This window comes from Poecilia reticulata, linkage group LG11 (genome assembly GCF_000633615.1).
Source record: "Poecilia reticulata strain Guanapo linkage group LG11, Guppy_female_1.0+MT, whole genome shotgun sequence".
Classification (NCBI taxonomy): Eukaryota; Metazoa; Chordata; class Actinopteri; order Cyprinodontiformes; family Poeciliidae; genus Poecilia; species Poecilia reticulata.
Genome location: NC_024341.1, coordinates 14,696,646 through 14,707,529, shown reverse-complemented (window position 1 = coordinate 14,707,529; position 10,884 = coordinate 14,696,646). Strand labels below are relative to the sequence as shown.

The 10,884-nt window shown below is 38.8% G+C and overlaps 1 protein-coding gene across 2 annotated transcripts; it reads right to left on the bottom strand.

Moving 5' to 3' along the window:
• Window positions 1–1,592: 1,592 nt before the first annotated feature.
• Window positions 1,593–6,625, bottom strand: fam8a1a (family with sequence similarity 8 member A1a). Of its 2 annotated transcripts, none has more exons than XM_008422050.2 (5): window positions 5,886–6,625; window positions 4,809–4,929; window positions 4,542–4,665; window positions 3,170–3,309; window positions 1,593–2,975 (listed from the first exon to the last, which is right to left on the bottom strand). In XM_008422050.2, exons 1-5 carry the CDS (start codon window positions 6,259–6,261, stop codon window positions 2,936–2,938), a joined length of 801 nt encoding a protein of 266 aa, XP_008420272.1. In that variant the 5' UTR covers window positions 6,262–6,625; the 3' UTR covers window positions 1,593–2,935. The 2 variants fall into 2 exon arrangements, with proteins under 2 accessions (XP_008420272.1, XP_008420271.1); XM_008422049.1 differs by having other exon boundaries at window positions 1,593–3,054; window positions 5,886–6,619.
• Between the last annotated feature and the right edge of the window lie 4,259 nt (window positions 6,626–10,884).

The window sequence follows — 10,884 nt, the reverse complement described above, 5'->3', positions numbered from 1 at the left end:
GTGAATTTATTTTGTTACAATTAAACAAAATTTGAAAAACAACTCATAAGTAAAAACATTTAGTTTCGCAAAGGAATGTAACCACATTTCTATTTCTATTGATATTGATAGAAAGGACTTGGATCCTTTCTGTCAATAGCCAGCAATCTACAAAAAAAACTCTCGAGGTTTTTGTAAAATTATGAATAAGAACATTTCATTTCCCTTTGGGATTAATAAAGCATTGTTGAGAAGGAAAGTCTACAACTGGGAGTCTCAGCAAACATGCAGTAGAAGTTGTTGGTTTAGTTGAATAAAAGGCCAAAAGGTTACATTTCAGTCACGAGAGGCAACGCTAACACTGCCCAATATATGAACACACAAACTGACATTTAACTTTTTTCTTTTGTAGTATTTCGTCGAGTCTGGCTTGTTCTGACCTCTGCTGCCCCCATGTGGTGAGGCTATAAACGTGCGAGATCAGGGAAAAGACGGCACATCTTTTAAGTTTTATTTTATATATGAAAACGGTCACTGACTCTTCACCAAGAACTTATAAAACAAATGTATAGCTCTAAATACACATGAAATAAAATGCCATGAACAACTATCTTCCTTGCTATGTGGTTTGGTCAGTATAAAGTCACTATTAATTGACTTTATTAGCCAGACATTGACATTAGGGCTGGGTAAAAATAAAAATAAATAAAAAATACACAACCAAAACACTAGTCACCATTGGAATTTAATTAAGCAAACCACTATGAGTCTGCTATTGGATAATTACAGCACTGGCGCTTATTTTCTAGTTGGCAACAAGTTAATTAACCCCAACTGCTGCAGAGTAGCTTCTTATTTCTTAAACAACCATGCCTAATGACACATCCTGTGGTCATGGAAAAGATGTCCTTTGTTTAAGAGTCACATCACTGGCATCAAGCAGAGAAAACTAAGAAGATTGCACAACTAAAGAATAGGTTAAAACTTTACTTTTAGTTTAGTATTAGAAACTGGAAGACAGTCGTCTTCAAGAAAAAAATATGGTCGGAAAACTCCCAGAATGACCGGGAACAGTGATCATTTAAATGTTTGGTGAAATCAAACTGGAGAAAAAAAACAAAACAAAACACAGTAGAAGTCAGTTCTGTGTTTAAAGGTGAGAGAAAGAGTATTTCCATGCACGCAAAATGTGGAGGGAACTCAATGGACTGACTCTCACAATCAATACAAGATGTTGGTGAAATAATGATGCAAAACTGGATGGGAATAAATCTCATCACATTGCTCAAGGTCATCAAAATAATGCTGCAGCAAATGCATGCCGTAATCAGGCGACCCAACAAAAGATTAGTGTTTGAACTTTGTTTTTGGCCAGGCAGTTAATAATGGCAAACATGGGAGGAGAAACAGGAAAATCATTTAAACACTAGTACTTAACATATGTGACCAGATTTTTCCAAAAAAATAAAATAAATAAACTTAATTTATATGCATTATTTTAAACTAAAAATCTTACATTGCTTACATTTTAGTGTGATTGTGGAGTGAGTCCAGGTGAAGACATCCATTGGTGGGACAATGCAAACACAAATAAGCTTCTTGCATGGATTAAATCCATTTCCTGCATAGTACTTTAATACCAGAATGTTCTCATAATATTCATATACAGAAATTACATTTAATGTTAAGTAAAATATTGTCAATGCTAACAAGTTGCCCTGAGTCACGAAATGACTTTTTTTGTAGCTTACAAACTGTGCATAACACAGCATAGAAACTTTCACTAAATCAAAGCAGTTCAAAGCATCCATAGGCACAATAAATGGACATTTTCTCTTTGTTTTTAGCATCAGCATGACTGCACTAATTATATATATATAAACACACAAATATAATAATCACCGACTTTAATAGGAAAAGAATGCATAAAGAAAAATCTCACCAAACTGATGTTTTAGACATGAGCAGTTACTAAAGAAACAACATGGCAAATTGGAGTTAAAATATTTTAGCTTAAAAAACAAATGCATAAATAAATTGTCTCCTAACTCAAATGATAAAGAAAAAAAACCCTACATACTGACAGATTACGCAACATCGCTTCACTGCAACCCTTTAATTTACAAAACAATCTTAATACTTCAGAGGCCATCCAAACAGCTGCCCAGTCACAGAGCAAGACGTTTTTTTTTTGTTTTTTTGAATCAAGAAACCAAAAGTATGTGCAATATATTAAATTTTGTGTGCAGACATTTTGCATTTCGGTCTGCATGAACAACTTTGGGTTCATGAGCAAATAGCAGCTTTGCTATCAAATGTGGAGACATAAAAAGGTTAGATTGGCCTGTTGCCACTTCAGTCCTGCTGATGGATCTTATATTTTACTTAAATATATTTTTAAATGCATTCAATGCTGCCTTTTTTTATTCATAAAATATGAAATAAATAGCTTGATCAAATAATACATCTTCCCATTTGACCTGAAAGTTGCATATTTCGGGTTAGGCAAAAGTAAATTGTTTGGCATCAATACCACAACATATACCAAAAGACCATATCCACATCATATGTAGGTGTTTGAAGACAGATTTTAAAACAAAAAAAAAGGTTGACTTTGCATATATTTTTGCTTTAAAGAGACAAAGAGTCTTTTTTTTCCCATTGACACTTGATAAGAAAATTGAAATCCTCACGCGCCACTCATTTCATTTAACTTAACATTCTGTTACCACATCTGTATTCATGTCCTTTTAAAGTGCAGTCCAACTTCCGTGTAGGGATGTCATGACCCATTATTCTTTTTTGTGCAATAAAATTTTAATGTAAAATAAATTAGGTGGATCCTGATGGAAAGCAGAACAATCACTCTTTGACATGCAGCGGTGACCGAGTCTGTGAGACAGGAGGCTGGGGGTGGAGAAGGGGACGACCTTTTAGGCCCCTCTGCGTTGGACCACTATGGTCCCGGCCACAATGTCGTAAACTGTCCTGTTGTGCTGGAAGAAGAGGAGCGTGATGAAGATGGGAAAGAGAAAAGCGATGGAGAAGTTCTTGTTCAACGCTCGCACAGTGGAGCTGCAAATGTAAGAAATTTGTTTAAAAAAAAAAAAAAAAGTTACTTGAACCTCACAATTTCAATTATTGAGGATATCCACTTTGATGTAAAAAGAAAAAAATGTTGATTACTCACGCCGACAGAGAAACATTAGATGCTGGAACCACAAAAACGCGGTTGGGTCGTACCATGGTGGACGTGTCGCATGTCACCACCCGCAGACCGAGCAGAAACTTCCCTGGAGTCGCACCTCCGGCGCCCCAAATGCAGATTGTCTGATTAAGCAAGAAGACAAGTGTCAAAAAATAAATAAATAAAATCTGTGTATTGTACAGTACAGATAAGGAACACAATGATCCAGATCAGTGATATTGATACTCTCAAGGGACGAACAGTGGAAAAACAAAAATAATGGGAGGGAAAAAAAATCCCAAAACAATACTTTACAGCTCATATGATGATAAAAAAATGCCAGAAAAAAATATCAAAATTAACAGAAAAATGTAAAGAAAAAACATGTAATGCATCTATAAGCACATAAATTCTTGAACCAAATTGCTACTATGCTATTCTATTTCGCTTTATTTACATATTTGTTCGCAACAACAACAAAAAAAATCTATAAACATCAAAGAAAAAAAAAGGCCAGATGGAGTTTGAGCCGAGGTGCCCAAACGTCCCAGAGGTCAGCCCCACGTGGGAAAGCAAAGCCCCTGACACAGCCGTCCAACAGGAGACGCGAAATACATGACTTCATCTCCCGCAATTCTGAATGCAACGTTGCATCACGGTTCTCTATGGAACAGGATGTTTTGCTGTGAGAAATCTGCTCCTGCAGAACGGAGAGCAACTCCTCGCGAATGCAGTAGAAATCGCCCATCCATCCATCCATCCATTTTCTTGCACCCTTTTTCCCTCAGTGGGGTCGGGAGGGGTGCTGGTGCCCAACTCCAGCCCAGTAGAAATCACCTTCGTCTTTAATCTGTGCTTTGTTGGTAATTATATGGAAGAACTGTACTGTGCTGAGACTGTGGTCAGCTTAATGAGGCTGTGCAGCGTGGTCATTTTGTTTAAAAGATCTGAAGCCGAAAGGGAAAATAATACCCATACTTTTGTGGGGCTTTGTGCAAAAAAAGATTTTATAATGCGACGCCAGCAACTCTGGCATGTTGACCAATGTGTTGCCTCCATTTTTCTTCAAATAAATGTATGCTTTGGAAACTCAGTTTGAGTTGAATTAAAGAGACAGGCTCAGTGTAAATTTTCTTTGAAAAACCACCACTCTGTATATCAGACACCTGTTCAAAAGCACTAACACACACGTTCAACTATTACCGATTCTTCTGTCAACATGCCTAAAACCAAAAACTAGTTTATTTAACTCCAAATTAAACCCAAAGTAATGTTGCGTTATATTTATTAATTAAATAAATTCTACTTCGCCTAAATCTTGATAAACTTAAGATAGTTAGTTTATTAAGAGCAGGAGATTAGAAATGCACCCCACCTCATAAACGCAGACCAATACTCTGTAAACCAAAGCGACCGCCATCATTTTCTGCAGGTCCTCAATGGACGTGCTCTCATCGATCTCCTCAATAATGAAGTGGGTGATAAACTTGGCAATGTCCCTGAAAGGAGACAATGCAGTTTTGTTGGTGATGGGTGGTTCTGGAAGACGGACGCATTAGAACATTGTTGGTAGATAATTGGACATTTGGGAATCTTTAAATCAGGAGTTTTACTTGAGGTTTTCAGATTTATTTTTCCTCACTTCATTCCAAAGAGATGCATGATCCATAGGACGATGGTGGCCTTCACACAAAACAGGATGAAGAAATCCACCGTCTCTGCCAGTAACCTCTGAAGAGGGGAGGGGATGGTGTACTCTCGTCCTGTACAATATGATGTGGAGACAAAATGTTGGAATATTCGTCTGTACACCGTCTGATTTATCAGTTCCAATTCATAGAAAAAAACAAAAAACAAATTAATGTTACAAATCAATGGCTTTACTCAAAACACAAAATACTTTGTAACTCTTGTACCCAGTCATAAGAAAAACAACATAAGCGAGAATCAGCGTCTCATATTGTGTCAAAAGCAAATACAAAAGTAGGAGTCTCAGCTGGGGCACTAAAAACTATAACTTCATTTTGTTGAGCTTTAAAATTGTGACAGCCATCCAGGAACTTTAGCAAACGAGCACGGTTTCCATCTTTACTTTTTGAGCGGGCAGGAGTTGGCTACAAATTGGGAGCTAAAACAGGCTACTGAAAGTCCGAGATGACAAGACATGAAAGCCGCCATATACAGACACTTCTTCCTACAATGTAACTGAATTAAACTTTAATAACTAGATGTGCAAATAAGGAAGAGACATGCCCCCCCCAAAAAAAGTGTAAATATAATAGAGAGGTGATCCTAAGATTTAAATAAATGCACGCCACACCTTTCAGTTTAAAGCAATGAAAACCATAAATAATTTTCCACTCATTTCACTGTCATGCATCATTTTATGATTCTAGAATAAATACAATTTTAAAAAAATACTGTGACGTTTGTGATGCCAAAAGCTTAAATTGCATGGACTATTTATTATTTATGAGGTACTGTTTTTATTTTGAAGCTACTTTAGATGTGCAGAAAACAACCACTGTGGTAAACAATCGGTTCAAAGAGTCTTTGGGACAACTCTAATTATATAAGCCTGTTTCCACCTGGACCTCTTCTTAAGCCTTCTTCCCATTACACTCATGACTTATCTTAAGTCTTTAAGGAACCACACACATTACACCATGCTGAAGGATGTTTCTGTATATATATAAAAAAAGAACAGGCGACCACCTACCTGCCTGCGGTGGACTTCCGTTCTGCTGCCGCACGTCGGTCGCGGCTGAGCGCTGCTCCGCTTGCACAGCACCCGGGTAAGAAGGAGGCGAGGACCCCGGGGGTCTGAAAGCGTACGGGTGGCCGAACCAGTTCCCGGGGTCAAACGCTTGCTGTCCGCTGGCGGGAACGGAAGAATGAGCAGCGGGTCTCTGAGCGGCAGAGCTCGGCGGTGGCAAGGGGAAGGCTGACAGAGCCGCCCAGCTCTGCCAGCTAGCATAACCCCAGTAATACTCCCACATCCACAGCTGCAACTTTGAGCAGTACTCCGTCGTGGCGTTAGCCTGGAGCTGCTTTGTTTCTGTTTCAGAGCCGTCGCGACTGCCGCTGTCCGTCATTGTCACAAATACGTCCAAGTTACTCCACAATAAATTAATTCAAGTCCTTTTCTAAGTCTTGCACCTGACAGTTGGTGCCGCTCATCCTCAGCCAGCGGGCCCTACCTCTGTTAGTAACGACGGGACGCACCGGTCGTGGTAACTCTTGTAGATTTCTTTTACAACTGCTCTTTCGGTGGTATATTATTAGACATTTTAATAACAACCTAACAGATTAGACTAATGACAGTTTTACCACTGCATAAAAGAAATGAAGACACTATACAGCTTCCACAAATGGAATTTCACCCCTCCCTCTAACCATTAATGGTATGAGCCAGTTAAAGGCGCTTGCTGTAAATTTCGTTTTACGTTACCTGTTAGGTTCTGAGGTCGTGAAGACCGCTGCAGTTTTACACCCTATCAACGATTTTCAGATTTTCAGTTACAGTAAGCAAGATAAAAAGGCTATTCAAAAACTAAGTAACTGATCATAACATGGGATTTAATATTTATAATGACGTCACCAGGCAGACAAAACCATAAAGTCATGTGTGCTGGTATTTTAAAGACTAATATTAAAAAAGTAAGAGAAATAAATAATTTACAATGGCCACTCTATCTATCTATCTATCTATCTATCTATCTATCTATCTATCTATCTATCTATCTATCTATCTATCTATCTATCTATCTATCTATCTATCTATCCNTCTATCTATCTATCTATCTATCTATCTATCTATCTATCTATCTATCTATCTATCTATCTATCTATCTATCTATCTATCTATCTATCTATCTATCCTATCTATCTATCTATCTATCTATCTATCTATCTATCTATCTATCTGAAGTTCTCAAACACTGAACAAGTTTCAAGATTGCATGGTGCATGTCTTGCAATTCAGAACAACTCTGTTTTTATCAGTTTACAAAACAAGTCCCATCATTTTTCATCGAGTTCTGTGTCCCTCATCTCATCTTATAATATAAACTATATGTAGGGAGATGGGAAAATGCTCTGAGCTAAACTGGTTACACCACAAGAGGGCAGCAGAGGACTGTTTAGCTAAATAGCACTCTTAGCTACTATAAATGCATGCCTAAATGTTTCTCCTCTCTTCTCATATTTACAATCTGTAACCAGTTATTGTTCATACTTTACGTTGTCTTAAGCCAAGTTTGTCTGTGTTTATGAAGTAATTTTTATTCGAGTTTTTTTACAGTTAGCAGAAATGTACTTAGAGTGGTTGGATATGTTCACAAGCATGCTGGAATCCCAAATATGTAAAAGCAGTGACTAATCGGTCATTTGGCACACAGGTCACTGGGGTCAATTTCAGAACTGTGTAAGAGTTGACTTGCAGGGAAATATGTCTTTTTCTCACCTACACCCTCATGTCTTTTTTTCTTTTTTTTCTCTCTCTCGAACTGGTCCCCCTCTGTCTCTTACTTATCCCATTCTTTTCCTTTGTCTTCTCATGTCTCAGTCCCTCCACCTAACTACAGTTAAAAAGGGAGACAGGGGTGTGTGGAGGGGGCATTGCATTTGCTGACTGGGCTGGCCTGACACTTTGGGTTAGGCGTTATGTCTGCCAGTTCTACGCGATTGTGCCGGCCCGCCTGAATAGGTCTAGTGATGCGGACACCAATGAGCGTTATCCCGGCCAACAGAGGCCATGCGATGACTGTGCCCGAAACTAATCGGGTCCAAATAAAAGCCGTGTCTAGCAGAAGCTGACCTGCGTAGAAAACCCAAAAACCTGGGGGGAACTGCAGCGTGTGTGTCCGATGAGTGTGTATAAAACTATATCCGTTATAATATTTTGTTTCTTTTTTCTTTTTGTTGATTTAACTTAAAACACACAGCAATAGATTGAGTCCAGCTGCTAATAATAGCCTGTCTCAACAGTTCTTGTTTTGTTTTTTTATTTTTGCTTAAATGATTTATTAGTCATTGTTGAGGGAAAGCAATTTAATAGTTGACAGAAAATCATTAAATCTCTTATAAAAGTCAAAGATAAACTCTTGAAACTTGATACATTTTTTTCAAATAATACACAAATGTTGTTCTTTCTGGAAATAAAGTATAAAACAACAGAAAATTACAAAATATATTATTAGTCTGTCTTTCACTCTCTCTCCCTGTATTCATATAAATCTCTCTCTTTGTGTGCTTGTGCTCACTGTTGAGTCTAATGAATGCTAAAAAGTGAGGAATGCATTTACTGATGTAGAAAGGCCATGTTGCTGATAAGGCTTCTGTGAAACTGGTTGCTGTGTCTGAACAGGAAGTATTCTGCTGATGGAACAAGGTCATTTAATAAGAAAAACGTAGTTTTGGGCGTGAAGAAATCCAAGTCAATAATACTCTCTCAATACAGCTAAAAATCTCCAAAGACATATGCCGCATAATAGCCATATGTATTTGTCTCCAAAGAAGACTCAGAGATGAGGCAGGAAAGTCTTTGCCTCCGTACAGATTATTTCTGTTTTTGTTTTTTGTCACACTTTTTGAACTTTCTTTCTGCGCTACATCTTCCAAAGAGGCTTTCTTTTGTCTGATCAGTTCACATATTTTCCCAAAGGATTTGGGCAAACATGAAATAGTCCCTTATGGTCTTTTTGGTCAGTAGTTTTCATGTTGGATTCTTCCAAGTTTCTTTCTTACTGTTGAATCCTGAACACTGACCTTCACTGAGCCAAGTGGGCCTGCAGTGTGTTAAATGTTGCTCTAAGTTCCTTTGTGACCTCTTAGATGAGCTGATGATACATTCTTGGAATATGCGATAGGCTGGCCTCTCCTGGGAAGGTTCCTCACTGTTCCATGTTTTCTCCGTTTGAGGATCAGGAATCTCACTGTGGCTCACTGGAATCCCAAAGCATCAGAAATGGCTTTGCAACTCTGTCCGGATTGATATGTTTCGTACCTGTTGATTTTTTTAAATGGGGGGGGGGTGACGTACTGCTTTTTAAAATCTTTTGACCCACTTATTGTGGTCTGTCTGGCTCCATGTATGTGATTTCTTGATTTTTGATTAAATGTAGCAAGTGTAAAAAAAAAAAAAAGTTTCATTTTTCATTTAGTGGGATAATAATATTTTTACACAAGGCGGGGTTGGCTCCTTTAAGAAGGAGATCATAATTAAATTTTTTTTTACTATAAGAGGTCTGAGAACAAAAATAATCACTGTTTCTGTTTGTTGCAGCAAATATTCTGTGTGAGAGTTCAATAAAAAGCAGAACATCCCTTTTTGTCAACACACCGATTTGCTCTCAAAGTCCTACAAGTGAATCACAGTTTGTCAGAAACGGATTAAAAACCTCCAGAACCTCACAGAGGAACGGGCCCTTCGGTTCCTGCAGTCTCCAAACTGGCAGGCTGCCTAATTAGCAAACTGTCCACTGCTTAAAATGTTATTCCATACAAAGGTTAAAGTGCGCTGATGTAGCCTCTACAGAATGTGTGCAGTGGGTCGCAGGTTAGAGAAACGAACAAAACAGCCATCGGACGTCCAGAAAACTTGGGGGAACTCATATCCTGTCTTGTGAGTGAGTGGGTGGAGGAGGGGAGAAGTCACATGATTCAGACTTTGTGTGACTGGCTGGTCACACTCCGTCAGGCGTCTGGTGTTTTGCGTGGTTTGAGACTGCTCTTGCAGTTTGAAATGGGGATTAGCCTCTTTAATTCACTGATGTCATGCAGAGATCAAAGAGCCTCTCGTTCTCTCACAGTTGTCCTTTTCTGTAGCTGATAGATTAAAACAGTGTTGATTATGTAGGATTTGGGACTAAAATCCCAAATCCTACATAATCTTTTGGACTAAAAGATAAAAGTTGCGGGCTAAAGGGAAGAAACGTCTTTGCTTGCTAAACGTTTGGGCTAAGAGAAGCAAAGTGTCTGTGCTTCTCTTAGCCCAAAGTATCTCTGATTGGTCTTATATATGTAACTCTGAGAGCCAATTAACTGAATTATTTCTGCCTCCCTGAGCTTTGACAGGAACACCCAAGGGGACAATGAGAGCACCGGTGCTTGTTGGCCAGCTTTTGATCCAAGCAGTCTTTTTTTTTTTTAAACCCTATCCTTACCTATTTTCCTGCATTTCCTTGACCTTTAAACACACTGCACCTCTCCCTGCTGTTAGCACACTTAGGTAAGGATGTTTGCTGGTGTAATACCAACCCTCCTCTTCCTGTCCGTGCGCCCTGTTTGCTTTGTCACATCTCGGTCGTGTTTCAAAAGCAACTTCATAATCTCACCCTCTCTTCAGTTATCGTCCCTTTTACACCACAGTTTTCTGTAGCCGCACGTTAAAATCCTTCTTTTTAACTCTTTGTTTTGTGTTCCGCTCCAATTAAATGACGAAGTCCAACTGAAGGGACGAAAAACGGTTGATCTGCACAAGGTGCCGGTTTTTGTTGGTGCACAGCTGCAGCACTTGGAGGAAGGCGGCGTGATTCTGTCGTGCTGAGATTCACGCTGACGTTATCTCAAACAGCTGTGAACCCAAAGGCCTCTGGATACAACACAGATATCGGAAACAAGCTCTGGTTTCTCTGTGTGCTTTCAAATGGAGTTCATCAGAAAAAGTCGTGGACAATTGAGAACTAACATCTCATCGGGGAGCCCACCCAACACAA

Excerpts from the sequence above, each read along its gene's own strand:
- fam8a1a (XM_008422049.1), bottom strand. The coding sequence starts at position 6,261 with ATGACGGACAGCGGCAGTCGCGACGGCTCTGAAACAGAAACAAAGCAG. Across the intron at positions 4,930-5,885 it reads CGGAAGTCCACCGCAGGCAG|GACGAGAGTACACCATCCCC; the intron begins GTAGGTGGTCGC and ends CATATTGTACAG. Across the intron at positions 3,055-3,169 it reads TCTAATGTTTCTCTGTCGGC|CTCCACTGTGCGAGCGTTGA; the intron begins GTGAGTAATCAA and ends TTACATTTGCAG.